At 36.9% G+C, this 23,220-nt stretch overlaps 1 protein-coding gene across 1 annotated transcript in view; it reads right to left on the bottom strand.

Annotated features, from left to right (window-relative positions):
• Positions 1–1,571: 1,571 nt before the first annotated feature.
• Positions 1,572–23,220, bottom strand: part of MEX3C (mex-3 RNA binding family member C) — an 85,944-nt gene continuing 64,295 nt past the window's right edge. The window contains exons 2-3 of the mRNA XM_044681562.1: positions 22,665–23,216; positions 1,572–2,797 (exon numbers count right to left, since the gene is read on the bottom strand). Coding sequence (XP_044537497.1) covers positions 1,572–2,797; positions 22,665–23,216 — 1,778 coding nt within the window. The remainder of the gene's footprint in view (positions 2,798–22,664; positions 23,217–23,220) is intronic.

Below are 23,220 nucleotides of genomic sequence, written 5' to 3'. Positions count from 1 at the left end.
TAGAAATGGTACACGCACCTAATATATGTCGATTCCTTGGCTTATTAGTTGCAGTGTACGATGCAATAAAATACAAAATACATGCTTGGTGAACATTCGTTCATATCTACAAGACGGCAGCTAAAGATTAGGCTTCAATACTGACATTTAACTATCCTACAAGCAATTAGCATTAAAGGTATGCATTACATCATAATATGCCATCAAGGCAACTTTTATACTGAAAAAATCAAAATAAAAACCGTTATTTGTAAACTTTTATACGAAATGTAACTCTTCAAGTGGAAATAAAAAATAAAATTTGTTTATTTACTAGTTCAATACACATAGGATTTCATTTTTTTCTGTTATACTGAGAAAAAATGCTCTTTTGCGCCTTGGGAAAATAATGCTTCAAAAATAATTAGTAGAAAAAATCCGTTGGGATACTGTTTTGTCCTTTTTGATGTCAACACAGATTTGGGTTTGTACTGAGGATGATGAAAGTTAAAGACATCCACAGGTTGAAATGTAAAAGCTCATTTTAAATAAATCTTTCCTTATGATTGGAAATAGTTTTGAAATGAAGTAAACTGATTGCAGGTTATTGTCACAGCTGCTTTTTGTGTATTATGCTAAGGGCATTGTTATCCCTCCCACCCCCCACCCCTTTCGATTACTAAAAATAAAATATATTTATAATGTGCAAGACAAATATGGATTGAACATAAAAATGTTTCACATTTAGATCTATATACTCTCTAAAAGTAATTAATAATAGCTTGATCGGACTAATGAATGGAATGTTAGCATCCTCACTATTAGCCAAAATATGTGCACCCCAAAGCTCTTAATGAAATGAGAAAAATCCAAATAGATTTTTCCACATTACATTAAGAGAAACATTGGGTAGGAATTCACAATTGAGACAAATCCATTCCTGATCCTCTGATCACACCATCCACAAGAACTCTGGGCGAGATGAAGGTCAATGTAGCAGTTTTCTTCCCAAATTATTAACAGTGATCTATTCAACTGCCACCAGCCCTATCCATTCCAATAAGTCAAAACTATGCATTAAAAAGTTACTTGCAATCCTGCAGAATTAGGCATAAGTTGTTGTAAAATAAAAAACCTGTTTTTCAAAACTGGCAGTGTAAAGAAGGCAGCACTGGAAGTGTCTGATAGATCAATAATGCCAAGTACCCTCCATAAACTTTTAATATGGTTAGGCTACGGGACTTATCGCCTTCAAATATTGGAAGTCACAACTTCTCTCTTAGGCCTATAAAGCCGATTATCTCTACTGATATGAAAGCTGAGTTGAACTCAACTTTTAATCAATCTTACATGAGCTATGTCTCTGTTTATTAGAATAGTAATTAAAACCAAACTAGTAGACAGAGACCACCTAGGTTTAGTGTTACCATAGCAGCCTTTTAGAAAATACAAGTTTACTAACAACTTTAGCCTAATCCCAATAAAGCCTGATAACAGTCATAAGAATTCATTAGGAAGTTTACTGGGGGTACCATTATACCCATGCTTTTAAGAGTCCATATAGAGATATAATATTATGTATATATATATATTTAAGAGTGAATTTGGATTGCCTGAGTAACAGCTGTCTGGCAAACTGGACATGATGGCGTTCTCTTTTCACAGATCTTGTTGGCACATTCCATGCAGAAGAGGTTGTGGCCACATGGAACTAGGGCAGCAATAACTTCATTCTCAAAGCAAATCACACAGTCGTGCTTTCGTCTTGATTCTGGAGGTGAACTAGACGTGGAACCACCATTGGAAGAGGAGTAACTGTTGGTACCATTAGAAAAAGCAGGGATATATATTGGAAGGCCAACATGGTTGCCCGTACTAGGTGGGTCACTCCTAACCCTCCGAGCAAGTGGATGTTCTATGCCTTCAGGAAACGTGGGAGAGAGCCGAGGAGTTGATGGCTGACTTCCTCTACGCTGAGTCTTCATGTTACCAGAAGGGTCACCACCAAAACCAGAGAGTGGGTTAACTGGTTCAAAAGGAGTCCAGATAGTTTGGGAGGATGTTGGTAAAGAGTCAAAGGCAGGAGAATCAACTGCAAGATCTTCTGAGCCCACAGATGGTAGTGTTTCTCCAAACCAAAAGTTTCCTGTGCTGAATGGGCTTGTTGGACTGAAGTCTGCCAACCTATTGCTTCCAAAGTAAGAATCGGTAGAACCACTTCCCAAAGAACTGGAGCTATCATTTCGATAATTGGATATCATTCTGGTACGGCTAGGAGGAACTGGATTTGAAGAGAGCCATGCTGAGCTAAGGGTGCCCCCTTCAAAGCTCACATCTGTACCATTGTAATGGAAATCATTCTCTTCGTTTAGCTCAATGTAGTTTCCAGTACGCATGGCAATATGCATTTCAATTTCTTCACGTGCTCGGTCTACATTTTCTGGCATACCTGTCACCTCAAAGACAGGCTCCTTATCTCTGCTTGGAGTAACTATATATGTGTGGGTCTGCTGCTGAATCCTTTTAATTGTTGCTCCTTTGGGTCCAACCACCAGTCCTACAACACGATAAGGTACTCTGACTTGGACTGTAGTCTGACCTGGCAAATTAGGTGTGCATGGTAACCCCCCTAGTGCAGGACCATTTTTGTTGCGAGATGCTCGAATCATAGAGAAGTGCTCAGCAGCTGAGAGAATTTCCCTTTTGGCCATGGCCACATCTTCTTTCCTTCCAGTGACAACAAAAATAGGTTCTTCACCACGAACAGGTGTTTTGATATATGTATTTGTCTTGGCCCTTAGTGCTTTAATTTTACAACCTGTGTGAGAGAAAAAAAAAAAAACCTTTAGTGGGGGAGGGGAAGAGAGGATCCAAGGATCAACATTCTTTTCAATGTTTTATAAAGCCAAATGATTTGTAGTGTTGGAACCAGAGGAAAACTGTTAATATTTTTCTATTTTGAAAACTACCAATTGCTCTTTTCCCTATCAACTATGCAAGATTATTATATAGTCTGATAAGAGATTAGGGAAATGGAATGTGATCTTTACTAGAAGGTCACTCTTATGCTTAGAACATATCACTATTAAGGACTTTGACCAAGCAAAAGCAAATACTTGTGAGAATAATGAGTACTTGTGTCACTAAAAAACTGAGGGAGCTGGAAGAGATGCTATTAAAGTACTTTTAAATAAGTATACCATTATGAATGTAACATTCTTAAACTCAGCAGTTACAATTTTAATAACTGAATCATTGAAAAAACAGAACTTGAGTGGGTTTCCACCCCCTACACTGGCCAAACTGCCAATCTGGACTAATCAAGATATTATCATGTTGTACAGATAGTTCATGCTAGCTACAAACTCTACAATTCCAAGAATAGTTGTAGTACATAAATTTACAGAAAAGCACCAGAAAATTGTAAATGTTATAAGAAAGGAGTACAGGAGGTTTGAGTGCATGATTCTTTGAAATACTCATATGCAGAGATGCTAATTCAAGGTCAATTATTTGTCTGAGGATATTCCAAGTCTTGCTAATTAAAAAAACAGTTTAGCTTTGTTTATGAATACAATGTCAATGTTAAGATACTATAAACACTATTACACACAGGTAAACTAGGTCAACTACTTATAATTACAATAGGATAATTCAATCAATAAGCATTTATGGAGTATTTATTCTGTGCCTGGCACAGGGGGATACCAAGACAAAAAAATCAAACAAACAAACAAAACAACAACAAAAAACCCTCCCTCAATCTACTACACAGTTCCCTAGCCTTTGAGGATCTTACAAATTCTCCTAGGAGTAAACATGTATGCAAGTAAGTAGATACAAATACATACAGAGTACATACAAAGTAGTTTTGTAGGCAAGGAAGCCAGAGAGCACTAAAAACTACAAAAATCAAGGAGGTTTGAAGGCATCTCAATTGAGTTTTGAAGAAAGCTAGGGATTCTGTTAAGAAAAGGGGAAGAGGAAAAGTATTCTGGGAGGTGGCAGGATGTGCAAACACAAGAGGACAGGAGAATATCACCTATGGGAGATGTAGGGCAATCTGGTTAGAGCATAAAGTGGAGGTAAGGGGAGAATGGGATATAATAAGAGCTTGGAAAGATAGATCAAAGCCAGACTATGAAGGACTGTAAATGAAAACAGTGGAGTTTGTATTTTATCCTAACTGCAATTAGGAGTCACTGTAGCTTCTTAAACAAGAGTTGACATTTTCAGATACTGATGTGGAAGATAAGATTGTGGAAAGGAGAAATCTAAATTATTTTGGTTATATGTCCTAAATCTTATATATCAAAACTGCAAGCACAGGAAGAATGTATAAACAAAAAGTTAAAGGTGGGTGTCAAGCAATGTATAACATGATATCTAATTTCTGTCATTACACTATAGGAGACATAGTGCTATGCTTTTGTTCTGCATCCAGCTCAAAATGGAGGGGTGGGTGGGTTAGGAGTGTCTGTAATCAATATCAAATAATAGCCTTCTATGTAATCTATAATAATATGTAAGAAGGACCTTATTTATAAATTTTATTGAATTCTAAGGTCAGAAACCTGGAATATCAACATTCACTCATTCAAGCCATTAATTGAGATTCAAGAACTGGATCACTCAAAATTTCAAAACAAAGAAATTCACTCATGTTAACATAAAAGGAATGGTATTCTTACTATTTATGTTATCCTAATTCAGTGGTGAATTTCAAAAGTGATTAAATCACTTCTAGGACCTAAAAAAAAACCCTATTGGCTGTTACATGGAATGTCTAATGCTTATTTTCTTTCCTTGCTCTATTCCACCCTCCGCCAAAGACAATACTTTTAAAACTCTTACAAAGTTTCAATTCTAAGGTAGAAGAACAGCAAGGGCTAGGCAATTGAGGTTAAGTGATTTGCTCAGGATTCACACACAGCTAGGAAAGTGTTTGAAGCCATATTTGAAGCTCAGGTCCTCTTGACTCCTGGCCTGTTGCTCTATGCTATCTTATTGCTAATACTTCTGATGGCTAAGAAAAAATGTTTGCTGTATTTGATCAATGGAAAACCAATTCTCTACTTAGGAATAGTTGCCAAGCTAAGCTAGACAAATGCAATAAATGGATACAGGTAAGAGAGTAAAAGGATATTTGGAGATTATGGGCAAGAAATTGTAACAATTCTCTTACTCATGGTGGGAGTTTGTCATTTCTATACCTAAGTTATCTTTCAATTGTAAAAAATGAAATGACTTGATACTAGGGAAGTGAAGTGGGGTGCAGAGGGAAAAAAAGGAGGAAGATATTAAAAGTGAGAATGACTTTTCCCTCCTTCTTTTAGATAGGGTTTTGGTGAAGATACTGAAGTCATGTGTACACCAGATAAACACAAAGAGCTTAGGAAACACAGTGAAGTCAAGGGATTGATCAATAAGTAGAACCAGCTTTAATTAACTAGTACATTTGGCACAATGCAAAAAAGACCAGGATAGAAGTAGAAAATGAAAAAAATATTAGTGAAAGTGAAAAAAAAAAAAAACATCTAGCAGAAATAAAATGAACCCATCTAACACTACCAGGTCAGCGGCTGAATTCTGTCTTATATAATGGTAAACTATCTGGTTGGTAGGAAAATAGAAGGGCAGCAAAATGGTGAAAAGACTAGGGGAAAAAAGGCAGATCATGATACTATGTCTATGAAATCTGAGTTTCTGGGTCCTCTTAGGAACTAATAAAGGTAGATACACTTTGTAGGAATATTGAGTCTGGTTTATACCTATAAACCAGATCAACACTTTTGGATAAAATTATCAAGAGGTGAAGAAGAAAATGGAATAGAATAAAAATGCCCTGGGAACTTATATGTGGATGAAGTATAGGGAAGTTGAGGCAGCACTAGACTAAGTTAGATTTGATAGTCATTACTGAAATATTAGATCCAAAGATCTGGTGTCAGCATTGCCTTGTCTCTTGGCTTCTATGTAATATTTTCACCTTTGACTTGACCTTTCAAAAGGGGACAGCAACAAAACCATGCACATAGGAAAAGTTATATAAATTTTGCTTCTTAGGAAAGGATTCTTAACTTTTTAAAATTTTAATCATGAAGCAAGGTATCCTAAGCGACAGCATGTGTCAGGCAAGTCAAAACACCACTACCACCATACCTCTCCCTCCTCAGACAAGACACAGATAGTCCAGGACCTTTAACCCAGGAATTTTTGGAATAACCATGATTCTACCAACCTACACCCAGGATTTATCATTCTGGGAAATAGCCTCTGTGGAGATGCAGAGTACCAGGTGCTACAGTCATATCTATTGCAGACTCAGAAAAGAAGAAAGGAAGACTGACCCCTTCTGTCACCTTATTTTCTCCTCCCTCCCACATCATGTACTCTTTGATCCATTGAGGATGTTAGATATTCCAAACACAAGACCCTCCAAATCCATTTCCACTAGCTTTCCTTCATGTCTGGAATTCCCTCCCCCTCCCTATTGGTTTCTCAGGTCTCAGTCTAAATTCCCATTATTCAATAAACCTTTCTACTTCCCTTCTTAATTTTAGTTCCTTTCCTTTGAGATTATCTCCGAATTATTATGTATATATCATGTCTGATATATAGCTGTTTGCATGTTGCCTAATTCATTAAACTGTGAGCTCCTTAAAAGTAGGGACTAGTTGAGTTGGACTTTATTTTTTTGACTTTTCTTCATATCCCCCAGTGTTAGCACAGTACTAGCACAATGTAGTTAGTTACTGCCTTGGTGAATAAATAGCCAGTGCAAAAACTAGAAAGGTAGAAAATGGAAATGCTGTGCATGGGGAACAGTAAAAGTAGTCAATTAGGTTCTAGCAAAGTGTGAGAGGGAGTAATATATATTTAATTTACCTGAAAAAATAGGCTGGAGTCAGATTGGGAAGGACTTTATCTTAAAGATAATGGGGATCCTGTAAAGCTTCTAGATAAGAATGAAAGTGTTAGGGATTCTTAGTAGATTCATAGTCAAATGAGCACCTACTGTGTGCCAAAATTACAGAGATATAAAGAAAAGGTAAAGGGTATTTTCTGTCCTTGAGCTCACAATACAACTGGGGAGAAAACAAATTAGTATTAAAAAAGGCTATAGACAGGACACATAGGAAATAATACAGAGAAGGCACTAAGTTAAAGAAGATTTGGAAAGAGCTTCTGGTAGATGAGATTTTTGCTGAGATTTGAAGAAAGCCAGGGAAGTTATAGCAGACTTTCCTATCTTTTCCAATAGCAAAGGAAATATTTCTTTATTATTTCCTGAGCAAGAGGTGGGGGGGTGGGGTTGAGAGTTGAAAGAGATAAGAAATGCAACCTCAGGGCAAATGGCAAGATACCAGAAGATGGTGGGTTGGATGGATGTGATCAGAATGATAAATTCTGGTTTCACTTCTACCACCTCAATAGCTAGGACAATTGAGAGGATTCATTTGTTTCAGGCCCAGGCCCAGAGGTTGAGCAAATTAACATTACTAGAGTAGGGAAGAAGGGTTTCTGGGAAGTCCAGAGACCCACGGTTGCTTCTGCTAGTTAGAGGTGGGGCAAACTGAGCAGTAGGTTTCCTACAGTCAAGGGGCCAGTTTTTGGTGTTAGAATTCCATTTTCCTCAAAGGCAGTTTTCATTAAAATCTAAACTCCTTAGCTTAGGGCTTAAAAGATCCTGTTTCACCTAGGCCCAAAGGGATTTTTTTTTTTTTTTGTCCTTATCCCAAAAAACTAAAGATCAGTCAAACTGGTTCACTATACTTCCCCAGGTCTATTTCTTTGCCTCATGGCATCTTCAACAACCATTCTTAAGAGGTCAGATAACACAGAAATCACAGAGATCACAACAGAAAAACCCCCTGGATTGGAAATCGGTAAACATGAATTCCTTGGTTTCCTTCAAGCCCCATCTAAAATCACACCATGTATAGCAATGATGACAACTGGAGTGCTGTGCCTGCCTCTCCAGACTGCATGCCATGCCCCTCCCCCATACCGAGTGTGGGGTACCCTCTACCCTCCCTACTTACCCCACTCAGGGGAGGGAGAAAGTCATTGGCTGCTGGGTGGAGGGGTGGGTGAAGTGAGAAATGTCCTCAGTGAGTGTAGAGAGGGGGAGGGAAGTGGTTCTAGTGCTCTGCCACTTGTGAGTCACTCACCTTACTACCCCGTGTTCTCCCATTGGCTGCTGGGCAGGGGATGTGAAAAATGTCATCTGGCATGATGGAAAGGGAGAAAGGAGCAGCTCCTGTAGGAATCCCTCTGCCTGTCTAGTAACAAACTCTTCAAAGGTTAGGGGTGGTGAGCTTGTGCACACAGAGAACGCTGTGTGCCATCTTTGGCACCCATGCCCTATGTTCACCATCACTGATCTATAGGAAGCCTTTCCAAAACTCCCTTAATTCTAGTGCTTGCAGCTTGGTGGCCAGAACACTATGTAGGAGGCCTAGAATTCAAATCACAGGTCTCCAGATACTTTCTAGCTGGATGACCTTGGGCAAGTTTAACTTTTGCTCACCTCAGATTTCTCAACTATAAAACAGAGATAATAACAGCACCTTTCTCCCAGTGTTGGTGAGATGATCAATGAAGAAGATATTTGTAAAAAGTAAGTAGCATAGTGACTGACACATAGTAAGCACTATATAAATGTTACCTATTGTTTGCAATTGTTTAAAAGGTTTATTAGTTATTTTTTCCAATTTATCTTGCCTATGTTTTATTTGTACACAATTGTATTTAGATTCACTGTGAGTTCCTTGAGAACAGTGGCCATCTTTTGACTTTTTTGGTATCCTTAGGTAACAGAGTTAGTTAGATAAATATTTATTGATTATCATAGTTCTACTTCTAATTAGCTTTGTTATTTTGGTCTAGTCTAACTTGCCTTTTACTTATTTCCTCTTCATTTACAAAATAATTTTGAATTCTTACTCTCAATTCTATTATTCTAAACCAACTCCTACCATATTTTTCACAAACCACTGTTTATTCAAAGGTAGCTAAGTGGAAGAGTGAATAGTGTTGGAGTTGGAAATAACTGAGTTCAAACACTAAGCTATGTGACCCTAGTCAACTTCTGTCTGTTTACACATCAGTAAAATGTAGAGAGTACAGCGTTGTTGTGAGAATCAAATGAGAATATAGTAAAGCACTCTGAAAACCCTTAAGGTATTATATAATTGTAGGCAATTATTATTATTATATTCTTTTTCATAGTGTTTTAAGTTTATCACGTGAAGAATCAATATCTGGTGCTAATTTGTAACAAAATTCCTTTTACACATATGTATGGTAGCCAAGCAAAACAAATGACTACATTATTCAATAAACTTTTCAAGAAGTAAAAGAACTGAGCTTCGCAAATTGCATACACACCAAAAAGGACATATTTTAACTTGATTTATGACATAGCAATAGGAAGAAATTTTAAGAACTTTCAATTATTTTAAAGAAAATTTCTTTTCTTAAGCTATTCAATGGTAGATATTTTAGAAAGTCCTTAATACAATGCATATAATTTAAATATTAATGCAAAGTACAACCTTGTCAGCTAAAAACAGATCATGGAAATGTAATATTCACACCATTTAAAAAATTATTAACAGTCTCTTGATTGTAATTTGCTAAATATCACAGTATAAAAACCAAACCACTTTCACTGTTAATTTTTAAGACTCAAGCCTTCATCTTGTTCTTAAGAAGACACAATTCTCAATGTTTTTAAATGCTTTTAACACAACCTAGGGCTATGGTGGATGAACTTCATGGTTTGTGGAAATTAAATAGCTCAGTTTACTTGACTTTATTTTGGCATAAAGATGTCACATCAAGGTAAAGTTTAGAAAAGGAAAATGAGTAAAAAAGAACACACAAATCAGTTGTGTAGTAGTCTGCTGAAAACAACAACAAATTACAGAAAAGCCTCTAGTTGGGTAGATCTACTGAAGATTTATGAGAAAAGTATAGAAAAGAATTACATATGATATGAAAGGGTAAATGGGTAGGAAAGAGAAATACTTATATAGTGCCTACTATGTGCCAGGCATAGTGCCAAGTGCTGTAAAAAATGCCCCAAATGCAACAAATCTCACATTTGATTCTCATAACAAACCTAAAGAGGATGTGCTATTTATCACCCCCATTTTATATAAGAGAAAACAAAGGCAAATGGAGGTTAAATGATTTCCCAGGGTCAAATATGAATTCAGACCCCCCCCCCACTTAGCTCTTTATCCTTTGTACAGTCAGCTATCTCCAAAGTGCAAAGTTGGCAGGTGATGAATCCATTGAAGTATTAAAGTATAAAGTAGCTCTTAAGATAGAAATTATTCTCTGAACAGTCCCTTGAATTCAACTTATATGATACAATCAAAAGGGTTGGGGATAAACATTAAAAAACTAAAAAATAGTAGAAATAATAAATTAAAATTATATTCAATACTGTGAGGAATACTAAAATGGCATTTCCTAACAAACTAGTTGCTTTGAACAGTTTCTCACAGGTTAATTTTATTCCCATTTACAAATTGGGAAGGCAAGGAGGTTAAGTGATTAAATGTGAATGGAAATACTTAGGTATTCAGTTCTAAGTCTTTAGTGTTATTTTCTCCCAAGTTTCCAAAACTTAAAACACACACACACACACACACACACACACACACACACACACACACACACACACACACGAAGTTAGCAATTATGACTTGAAATTCTGGGTATAGCTATAAGCAGGTTAACCTATTATTAGTGTGTCAGTTATATATAGGAAGCTAGTTCCTGGATTATTTAAATTTACTACAGATTTTTTCACAGTACATTGCTGCAAATTTATGTTTGCCCATTCTATTTCCCCTTACTCTTCTCTCCCTATCTCCCTACATGTTCCCAAGAGGATTTTTGTTCCCATTTATGGGATATGGGAGTGATGGACTTCATCATTTTCAGAAACTCATCCTTCTGTAAGATGCAATCTCCAGAAACTCTCACTTCCTCAGATAATTTTTCACCCTGGCTTCAGAATTTCATCGAAAGCATCACACCCTCAGGGTCAGGTAATCTCCATCCCATTTCTCCCCTTTTTATATATAAGTCGCCCATCCCGTCCCTTCCTCCACCCCCATTCGATTATGAACTCCATTAAGAAAAAGGATTATCTAAAACCTTTCTTCAGATCTCCTGTACTTATCAGTACAGTGCATGGAATCTAGTAGACAATGTTTATTGACTCCAACTCTGACCTTCCTCTGCCTACTACTACTATTCCTATTACAAGGCCCTTGAACTTCCTAACTATCATTATTTGTCCTGGAGTTCTCTGACAGCATTGCCAGCACCACCTGGCTATTCTGGCTTCCTTCAAGCCCTAGCTAAAAACCTCACCTTTCAGAAAAAGGCTGTTTAGACATTCTCCTCAGCTTCAATGCTAAATGCCTTCCCTCTACTGATTAACTCCAATTTACCTTGTATTATATATCTTGTTATATATTAGTTGTTTGCATGATGTCTCTCTTATTAGAGTGACTTGTCTTTTTGGTATCTCCAAAACTTAGGGTACAGTAACTGTAACATAGTAGGCACTTTTAATAAATGCTTGTTGATTGGCCTTCAATTGTGAATCTGAATTTAAAATGAAAACTATATAAATCTGAAAGATTGATCAAAACACAAACAATATCCAAAAGCTAACAAATGTTTCTTTACAAATATTTTAATCTACTTAATAGAAGTAGTATAAAAGAGAAGACAAATGATAATTGACAACATAAAACTGTAAAAAAGAGGCTGATTCAGGAATTTGCTAATTGATGTTTTAAGCAAGAACTTGGTCCCTCTATTCTTTGGTGATTCACCCTCTTTTCAGCTACACCCTTAGTACTGGTGTCAAGCACTACTGACAAGGAATTAGGTTGTTTAGGGAAAACTGTCTCCCCTTTAAAAAGCAGCAGGACTTTATCTATTTGTGCCTAGGACCCATATTGTACAAGAGTTGATACTTAGGCTAGTAGAACTTCTTCCACACATTTAATCCTTCATGATTTTAATAGAAATTAATTTTCTAAAAAGGCCAAGGGGGGGGGGGAGAGGAGAAGAAGGGGGACTCAAGTGGATTGAGGGCCAGGCCTAGAGATGGGTGGTCCTGAGCTCAAATTTGGCCTCAGCTACTTCACAGTTGCATGGCCCTGAGAGTCCCTAATTGCCTAACCCTTACTGCTCTTCTGCTTTGGAACCAATACATAGTATTTATTCTAAGAAAGAAGGCAAGGTTTTTTAAAAAAAAAAAGAGTCAAATTGATCTTTTGTAAATTTGTGTGACCTCATAAATATGAACTAGTTAAGAGACCTTATCTCATTCTCCCCCATCTTTCTGGGGGAAAAAAAAAAGCTCATAGAACAATTTGGATTAAAGCCCACAACAAAACCCACTGGATAGTTGGGACCCAATTGGAAATTTAACTTTAAAGTCATAACAGTCTAATCACATAAAGATTTGTCCACTTATCTTAAAAAACAAGAATAAACCAGGCTAGGATTATTTTCTGATTGAGTAGTAAACTATGCTTAAAAAACATATACAGAAAATTGTATAATTAGTTTTCTTAAATTAAAACTTCCAACTTAAGTATTTTCAGCCTATTGCGTCAGAGGTTAATAATAGTACAAAGGGCTAGTAATAACAAGAGATTTTACTTCTCTTTGCCAATCACTTGCCATTATCTTAAGAAGTACACATCTGTAAAATGGGAAACAACCACTTGCTTTATCTAAGTTACAAGTCTATTGTGAAGCTAAAATGAAAATAAATTAGATTATGTTTTGAAAACAGATAAAGCGCCAAAGAAACACAAGGAATATATCAACATCTTCTAGAGAAATGGGACTCAATTTTATTAGATATTATAATGAACATACATTAAAAGAAGAAAATGCCAGAAAGCTGTAGTTATGAAGTCAGATACTCCTCCAGGTTGGATGAAATTCCTGTGGCTTTGAAAGGTAGCAGTTAAAGGATATCCCAAGGTTTTCATAAGTGCTGCAGAGAGGCATATTGCTAAGAGAAAGCCAGGGCATAATATTATTACTGCTTTTATTACAATGCCCAGAAAGCCATGGGATCTAGCCACCATCTTCATCAACCTGAAATCAAATATTATGCACTTATATCCAAAGTATTGGGGTTATAAACAGATTAAAATTGTTGTCCTCAAGGAACTTTTCAAGTTAAAAAAATGAAAATTAATGGTAAAGTAGTACAAACATTTTATAGCCTTCTTTGTTTAATCTCTAAAAAACAGTCACTGGTTTTTATTGTTATAATTTATGGATTTATGTACCCTAACCAGATAAAAATTTATTTTCATGTCTTTTTGCTTATATATGTAAAATGTAAAGAAATATAGTTTTCAACAGTAAATACTTCATTTCTAACTTATTTTAATGATTCAATTTCAAACCAATTTGGTCCTCTTACCTACAAATTTAAGATTTTAAAACACCTTTAATAATAAAAAAAAGCATATAAACTACTATGATGTCCTTCCTCCTGGCTCCCCAAAACATGACATGCCGAACTTTTCAGCTCAGATGATATGCCCCATAGAGTGAAGTTACTTTATCTTATAACAAAACAAATTTGAAGATACAGAAATACATTTTCTTTAATACGCCAACATTCACATTCAACAAAATTCAATTTAAATACTTATTCTAGATACAAAGTACTCTGGAGAAAGAAAAACAATTATTGACCTCAAGGAGCTTACAGTCAAATCAATGAGGGGAAGAAAAAGATGATATGCACAAATAAATAATTTATTAAAGAACATTAAAAAGTTCTATTATATTTGCACAGAATAATTAAAGAATTTCTATTATGAAAAGCTTCCCCATTAGTTACTGAATGACAAGGCAGCATTAATTTGTGCATTCATTCACATCAGTATAGTTAAGATGATCAGTACTACCATTAGAAAACTATTTTCAGAGACTTAATTTTTGCAAATCTCTATGGCAACCACACATAACACTCTAAAAGGAAAGTAAAAAGCATACTGGCCACTAGGGAAGCACAAGAAATGAAATTTATTTTTAACAAAAGCAATGAAAATTGTTAAGTTCTGTTTCTTAAATTCTTATCAAGAGATGATTCAAAAGAGATTATCATACAGCCAATCTAGTGTTCCCTAAAATGAAAATTCAGGTTTTCTTCATTAGTACCTTTATAAATCAATATGTAGTAACACACTGTTATTGTGGGATGCATATTGGCAGTCTTAAAATAGAATATTTCCTACATTTTATTTAATTTCTTATTTTGTTAAAATTTCTAATTATTTTGTAATTGTTCTTATTGAACAATTGAGGAATTGCTGTTGGCCAAGTTTTTTGACTCAGCAGTAAATAAAAATGAACATCCATCTTATTGTTTCCTTTTCAATTACAAAATCTTAAAGGACAAATATGACTTTCCCCCCTTTACACAATAGTAGTAGATACTCATAAATAAACCTGGAAAAATTGCCAAAGTTGTGATTCTGGGGAAAAGATGATAAAAGATGATAAAAGAGGAAAAAAAAGGTGAAGCAGTAATAAATGATGAATAATGGCTAAAAATTAGATTTAAGGAGCCTCACACCTCCCAGTTGCATAGCAAAAAAAGTGCTTTCTCATTCACTTCAACTAATCCTCAGAACATCCCTTCAAAGTATATGGGGGATAGGTACTTTCTTCCTTCCACCAAAAGCTGAGTGAAGTTAAAAAGTGACTTGCTGAACATAAGTTTGGCAGAACTTAATGAAATAAGAGTTGAATATTCTTTACACTATACCTATACTACCTTGCCTGTGCAGAAGCAAAAATGGCAAGTTGAAGGAAACTGGAAGTTCACAATGTATATATTTTGGTAAAATTAAAAAATTAAAATTCCAGAAATTGCTTGTTGAATTAGAATTTTCACAAAACATATTCAGTTTGCTTAAAGAACAAAACATTTAATATGTAAGCACTACTTCCCAAAACAGCAGCAAGTATTTTCTGGTGGCAAAGCGCTACCTTTTCTATAAAATATTAAGAATCATAGTGATAAATTATACAAAACGATCAAAGGATCTCTAGGAATCCTTATGTAGATTAATTAGTGGGCCTTGTACCTCCAACTGGAGTTTGATACCACTGATTTACAGGATAGTACATTAAAGATCAACCTTCAAAAGAACAAACCAGGAAGTTTTCAGACACTTGAACTACTTGAATAATTGTCTTGGTGGCTGATAACTACGAGGTAGACAAAACACCCTTCAAATGCAACTGTTTTTATTTTCCACTTCCTCTCCAGTGAATAATATTGTTCATTAGCCGAATAAGGCAGGAAGAAAAGGCAACAGAATTTCCACCCACATGCAAAACAATTACAGTCACTTAAGTCTTTCCCAATAGTTGCTAGTGCAAACTGATCTATTAAGATAAAGTTTATAAATTATCTCAAAGCATTTTTATTCAAACTGTTATTAAATTTCATATAGTCAATGATGATTTCTATAAGCCTTACTAAAGTATCTGAAATCAGTAATTAATCCAACACCATTACCTTTCTACAAACACAATATACTATTAATAGTGAATAAACGGAATTAGAAACTGGACCTATGATTTCACCATGTTTAAGGAACTCCAAGGTAAGTAAATTTCCTTTGAAACCATAGGTCAGAATCTTCTCAGAAATTTATCAGCTTAGAGAATTGCCTAGAGGGTAATGAGGGTTAAGGACCCTATCCAGGTTCACATAACCTAGCATGTGTTAATCAATCAACATTTATTAAGAAGATACTCAAACTGAGATTTTTTTCTAGCTTCCAGACTAGATTATCTATTGGGTTATCCTTCCTCTTTATTCCTCATCTCTTCCTCTTAAATTGATTTAGGTTTATGCGTTTGATTTGTCCCAGAGAATGAGATTTCTGGTAATGTAATTCAAGTCATAAAGTTAGGCCTTTTTTCTAAGACAGTAGAATAGCCAGGCAATTGGGGTTAAGTGCACATGTATGTAAATTTAAACAAATGGGAACTGTTGTTTCAGTCAATCACTTATGAAATTATCAACATAGCACAGAAATTTATATTTTATTCCAGGCTTTTCTAGGAATCTGTACTAAATTTAAAATTTTCATCTATGATATGATACTTAAAGGAATTATCATGTAGATGGCAAATGTCTAATGTGGCTACTAACACTGATAGTCAAGTTCCAAAAATATCTTGAAAGGTTAAAATGTTGGGCTAAATCTAAAAAAAAAAGGTAAGAGATAAAAGTAAAATGGAAAGTTTGGGTTGTAAGCTGCATCAACAGAGGAAACCCTCACATACATACATTAAGACCACAGATTTGCCTATTTGAATAAAGGTAAACTCTTATACTTGTGTTAAAAAAAAAAAAAAAAGCAAGTTTACATGGACAAGCTGGGGGAAGTTTGGCTAGAAAATAGCATGTATTTAAAAAGATTTTGGGTTTTTAATATACTTGAAAATTCAACCAGGCAACATTGTGAATTACAACTAATCAATGTAGTTTGCATTAAGGAGATGATAGTACAATGACAGTACACCTGTATTCTTCAGATCACATCTGGTGTACTGCAACTATTTGTGTCAGGTTTTATAAAGAAGATAAAGGTATTTATTAAGCTCTTACTATGTACCTTTACAAGCACTGTGCTAAGCCTTTTACAAATATTATCTTAATTGATCCTCCTAAAAATCCTGTGTGCTCTCAGAATTCCCAGTTTATTATTGAGGAAACTGAGGTAAGCAAGATATTTAGCAATTTGCCCAGGGAACCGCTCTAATTTAAGTCTTTTGAGGCCAGGTCTGAAATTGAGTCTTCCTGTTTCCAGGCCCAGACCTTTATCCATAGTGCCACGGAAGAAAGCCCCCCCTCCTCCCCCAGCTGGATTATGGCCAAAGGAGGGCAAACTAGGATCAAGTCAAAGATCAACTGAAGTAAATGGAGACATTTAAATTGGTCAAAGATAAGATTATGGTGGAGTGGAGAGGAGAAGGCAGAGTAGAACATGACAGCTGTCTTTCAAATGTGAAGGCTTGGCTGGTAGAAGAGAAACTAGCTTGATCCCAAATAGCAGAGCAGGTGCAGTGGATGGAAATTTCAAACAGACAAATTTAGGTTTGATACAAAGAAAATTTTTCTTAAGAATTCAGTTATTCAAAGGTGGGTTACCTTAAGAGGTAGTAAGTTTCTCCCTTTAATGGAAATCTTCACTTGTTAGGTATACTGTAGAGGAAGATTCTTGTTCAGGCACAGGTCTGAGCTAAGAATTTGTAATTTATGTCCTTGAAGAAGACTTGGAAATTCTCTGGGCCTCATTTGTAAAATTTTAGGGGGCTAGATTATCACTAAGGTCTCTTAAGGTTCTAATACTTGTTCCTATCCTAATATCGTTATAAATAGCATGTAATAACTACAATTTAGCTGTATTAAAAACCAAAAGCCGATCCACAAAGAGAATCCTAACCAGAATTGCCTCAGGAAACTGGGAAGAAACTCAAAGCAATTACTTCACAACAATTATGGCAACACATACCATACTTGTGGTCATTTGATGTTCCATTTGTAGAGCATTTAAAGGAAGAGAATTGAAGGGAATTTAAGGAACTATCATCCATCTGTAAGTTGTAAAAATACCTTGTTTATTAATTAAAAGAATGCAAAGTCTCTATTTTGGCTTTCAAAATCCCTCATAAACTAGCCCTTCTTGCTTTTTCTGTCTTCTTACACTTTAATTCCCTAATATATATTCTTCCTTCCAGTGACACTGGCCTCCTGGCTGTTCCACAAAGAAGACTCTCCCTATCTCTCAAATGCAGATATTATATTTTCTATTGCTGCCCCCCCCCACACAACATTCTTCCTTCTTATCCCACCTATTGACTTCCTGGCTTCCTTCAAGTCCCAACTAAAATCCAGTCTTCTACAAGAAACACCTCCCAACCTCACCCAATTCTAGCGTCTTCCCTTTGATAATCATTTACTGTGTTGTATATTGATTTTTTTGTACATGTTTGCTTGTTGTCTCTCATTAGATTGTGAACTTCTTGAGGGGAAGGTATTTTCTTTTGCCTCTCTGCATTCCCAAGCATAGCACTGTGCCTGGCACACAGTAAGAGATTATAAATATTTATTGACTGATTGACTTTAGGATGGACTGTAGATAATATTGTAAGTGAAACCTTGAGTTACTAGGCAAGAAAACATCTCGCCCCCCCCCAAAAAATTTAACAGTATTAAAAACGAAACCTATCTTTTAATATTCTACCACTTTTCTTTTAGTTCATTCGGTATCTATATCATGATGGATTTGACTGTCTCTGACACTTTCTACCTAGAAAATTGCAATGGCTCCCTATTCCCTTAAGGATCCAGTATAAAATTCTATCTGGCATTTAAAGCTCTTCACAACTTGGCACCTTCTGAACCTCTACACACTGATTCAACTACAGTGACCTTCCTTACTTTGCTGGTTTCTAGGACATTCCATTCTATCTCTTGTTTCCATGTCTTTGTAATGGCTATTCCTTATGCCAGGGAAAGCTCTTCCTCAGTTTCCCTGCTTCTTTAGAAATTCAATGTTTCCAGTTCCTAGTTGTTAAAGCCTATCCTTAAAAATGACAGTATTTACAAATTGCTTACCAGTTTGATCTCATAATTTCAGAAAATGTATGTTGAGAATTGTTATGTGTAACTGGGAAAATAAAATATATACTTAAAAAAAGTAAAAACTGAAAAAATAAAAAACTAGAACACAGGGATCAATTCTGTAACAAAGTTGATCAGAACTGGCAAAAATAAAAAATTACAGGATCTGGTACATAGTTAAGAGTTTAATAAATGCTCGCTGACTGACAAACCAATCCAACAAACATATGATTAAGTGTGTCAGTCATAGGCATTGAGGATATAGAGACAAAAGCAGTATATGCCCTCTTGAAGCATACGTTCTAAGGTTGGGTATGGGTGTACAAGTATCAACATAATTTGAGGAAAATTCATTAGCTACTAAAGGGACAACTCAAATGAATAAATATTTAGTGTTTTTTTTCATGGCAAACTAATACCTTTACAAATGCAGACTCTAAGTTTTCCTGATTTTAGAGGTAAAGTTTATTAAAGTGCCATGATATCCTTTTATAATCCAATTTTATATGTATTTTACAATTATTAAGGGTTCTCATTTTTACCCTTTCTTTAATTACAGCCCACATTATTTTTCATTTCAAAATGAGAAAAAAACCAAAAACCTCACTATTACCCACCTACCCACCAATTAAACATTTACAAACATCCACAATGCTGTAGGGGAAATTAATTTTTTTAATTTTTTAAAGACACTATCCTGAGGCTATTGACACAGAAAGGCTCTTTATGATTTCCAACTCCATTTGTCCTACTATCTACTTCTTAATTGAAGTCATAAATGTCTCCATTTGTGACATAATTCACAGAACTAATTAAGAGATATCAAATAGTCTGATGGCTTCAGATAATAAATAAATGGCAGGAATATATATTCTTTAGGGCAAAAATTTTTTCCATAAAAAAACAAAACAAAAAAACAACCTCCAAGAATAAAACAAATAATCACGCTCTAGACATTAAAAAAAAAAAAAAAAAAAAAAGGAAATGAAATGAAAAGCCAGGCAGCATTGTGTATTAGAGAAACCTTTGACTTGGAGTCTAGAAGACCTGGGTTCAAAAATACCTGGGCAAGTTAAGTAATCTCACTAGCTTCAACCTCTCCTGTGAAATGAAGTTGTTATACACCCTAGAGGATAAATATAAAAACCATCCTTAGCTCAGATCTGGCAGATTTGGCCCCAAGGGCCACAGTTTGCTGACTCCTGTTACTGGGGAAAAATTACCACACTGTTTAAAAGCAATATACTTATGAAAAGCATTAATTATAGGATCCCCTCAACTTCACTAATAAAGTAAATGGGTAGGAAGACTTTGCTGTTACAGGAACTTCTTTAGGTCAATAACAGAACACCAAATGAGATTCATGCCAGCAGAATGATATGAACTATGAGAAGCAGAATAATTCTGTGCTGTAAAATAAGATAAGGAATAATTTGAAATTTAATATTCCCTCTCAAAGTTGTCACTTCAATGCTAAGGGGAAAAAGAATTAATAACAAGTATGAATTTAAATTGTATCCACATCCTAAGAAACACCATCCTGGTTTCCTAGTTAACAAGAGTGTAGCTCTGGTTATTATATACTCCAGAAAATGATTTCAATGAGGCTTTACTATTGCAGGTCCTTTGTCAAACCATGTGGTTTGAAGTCTGTACTTTTAGTTTGGAAAATATGGTCACAGTTAGCATTGCATTGCCCAAAGAGGGGAAAACAAAATTCAGAATACCAATCTCATCTACTACCTCTTGATACTCATACTATAGAGAAGCCCAGGATTAATTCAATTTACTTTTGACTTATGGGTTGTAGGTAGTGTGTTGTAAATGAAAACCTGATTAATGTCAGCTTCATAGTATTTTAAGACAAAGGGGAAACTAGTCAATGATAGAGTATTAAAACTTAATGTTTTTCCAAACAAATATGCTGTAAAATAGAAAGCATTTTGTCCATTACTTAATATCTTCACTTCATCTACATGGTATTCAATCCCAATTCAGTTGCATTTTATGGTCCCTTTCTAGCTTTAGCTATTCCTTAACTCTGATTTAAAAGCCCTATTTTATAGTCAGAGGACTATGTCAACTGTGGAATAGGAGGCGATACAGTTGTTTCCTACCTCCTCACTATGTTTGGTTCCATTTTTCCTGTCATATCTAGATAACAAAATTCTTCCCCATCCATTCTTTAAGACCCAGCTCACATTCCAGTGGGACCACCACTCTTTAAGCCACAGTTACTAGGTTGTATATGAGATAAAATCTTACCTCAACTGCTATCTCATTTTGGCTGAATCATTTTTATGGCTCTTATACACTACCTTGTAATTCTACTTATTTGTGTACATGGCAACTCTTACCCAGATTTTATAAGCTCCTTGCGGATAGAAACTAAGTTCTAGCTCCCCTCCAATCTCAGCACTCTGTCTTACAGAGCTAAATACAGCCTATCATACTTAACTTTTCACACGGAAAGTACTGGTAACGTAAGAGATTTTGAGTCAGAAGACCTGGGTTTGAAAACAATTTACTACTGTAAGGCACTTTAAGTTCCTTTTTTCTCATTTGTAAAAAGAGAGGTTGGGTTCTAAATGAAGACTACTTTCAAATAAAGTGTCACAGGTTGACTAGGCTAAAATTGTAGGACTCCTTTTCAGTTAAGACTACATCACCTTTGAATGGTACCACACCATAGAAAGTTTGCAATGAACCACCTAATCTTTCTAAATTTCAGATGATTTTGCCCATTAAAATCCTAAAGGAATAAAGTGAGAAAATCTTGACATTTGAAACCACCACTTCAACAAACCTCTTATTTATGTGTACTTTAGACCACTAGGGAAAGATGAGCTCATTTGGGCTGCAGCGCCACCATCTCTTTTCATTTGACCCCAACAATGCTGTCAGCCAGGAAGAGCAAGAGTGGGTATGGCAAAAGATCCACCTAGTTAAAAATGTACCCAACTCTGGTAGGAAGCATTGGATGACTTTTATTTCTTTAATTAATATAGGCTACACAAAAAACATCTGCTCTTTGACAAAAAAGATGTATGATACTGGAATTGCTTTGGGCCTCACATTCCCTTTACCTTCACAAATCTACTCCTGGAATGTGAGACATAGGTTCTTTGTCTGAACAATGTGGGAGGAGTTTGTCTGAAGTACTGAGGTGCTAGGAAAAGGAGAATTTATTGAATACTGTTTAAATACATACATTTATAAACTTTATTAAAAAGAGTACATACTACTACATTGGCACCATTGGTATATTTAATCGTGTTCTAAGAAACTATAAAGGTTTTGTGTTGTCAGTATGAAGCACTTTGGAAACACTCAAATATCATTAAACCAATATAGATCATTATGGAAAAGGTTGCTCCTTCTCAAAGGCAAGTTTCCAAAGGAGAAATATGTATCACACCAATAGTCCCTTAGACCCAAAGTTAACTCGTTCTGCACAGTTTTCTTTCGTCAATCCACTAACTGAATAAACTACGTAAAGAACACCGAAAACTGCAGGGTCTGGCTTTTACAAGGAACTTCAGCGAAACCTCAATCGTCTACACGCTGGACGCTTCCCCCAGCCCGCGCGTCCACTTCCCACCTACCTAACCCGCCTTTCCCCACCTCTTGTCACCAACACAGCAAAGTTGGAACTTATCCACTTTCCCTAGAGGGGTCTCAGTAATGTCTTTTAGCTGAGGCGACATTAAAGAGGTTCCCGCGTTCTGAACCTCAAGTTCCTCCTTCCCCACCGCGCCCCCCACCAGCCGGACATCCCGGCCTGGAGTCCCGCGACGCAGTCCCCGGACCTGGGAGAAATCTGGCCACCGAAAGGCGGAGGAGAGCCGGCGGGTGCCGATGGGGCAAGCCCCCCATCCCCGGACCCGTCTCTCCACTTCGCCACACCCGCCCTGCTCCCGCTCCTTTGTCCCTACTCCAGTCAAGAGCCCCGACTACTACTCACCCTGGCGACCGACGATCTCGGCGACGTGCTCGGAGCTGGGCACCGGGACGCACTCAGTGGTGTTGACGCTCTTTCTCCGGAGGAGAGCCGCCTGCTCCCCGTTGAGCGCGGCTGCAGCCGCCGCCGCGGCCGCCGCCCCCCCGCAGCCGCCGGGGCCGTAGGCGTGGGACAGCATCGCCGCCATCATGCCCTGGGGATCGTCCCCTCCGTACAGCACCCCGGCCGCCGCCGCCGCCGCCGCCGCCTCCCGAGCGTCGAAGCCCGGGGTAGGGAGCAGCACCGAGCCCAGGGACCCGCCCGGAATCGGGTGGCCCTGGGAGGTGGCGGCGGCGGCGGGCGGCGAGAGCAGCAGCAGCGGCGGCCGGTCCTGGTCCTCCTCCTCCTCGTCGTCCTCCTCTTCCAGCTCCTCCTCCTCCAGCAGGTCCCCGTCCACCTCTGCTTCTTCCTCCTCCTCCTCCTCCTCTAGCTCCAGCTCTGCCGTCTCCGGGGCCCCGGGCCGGCCGGGGTGAGCCCGCTCCTCCGGGGACAGTCCCACCATCCTCCGGGCCTGAGCTTG

Source organism: Gracilinanus agilis, chromosome 1 (genome assembly GCF_016433145.1).
Source record: "Gracilinanus agilis isolate LMUSP501 chromosome 1, AgileGrace, whole genome shotgun sequence".
Lineage (NCBI taxonomy): Eukaryota > Metazoa > Chordata > Mammalia > Didelphimorphia > Didelphidae > Gracilinanus > Gracilinanus agilis.
Note: the sequence above shows the minus strand (reverse complement) of the source record. Positions and strands in the feature narration are given on the sequence as shown.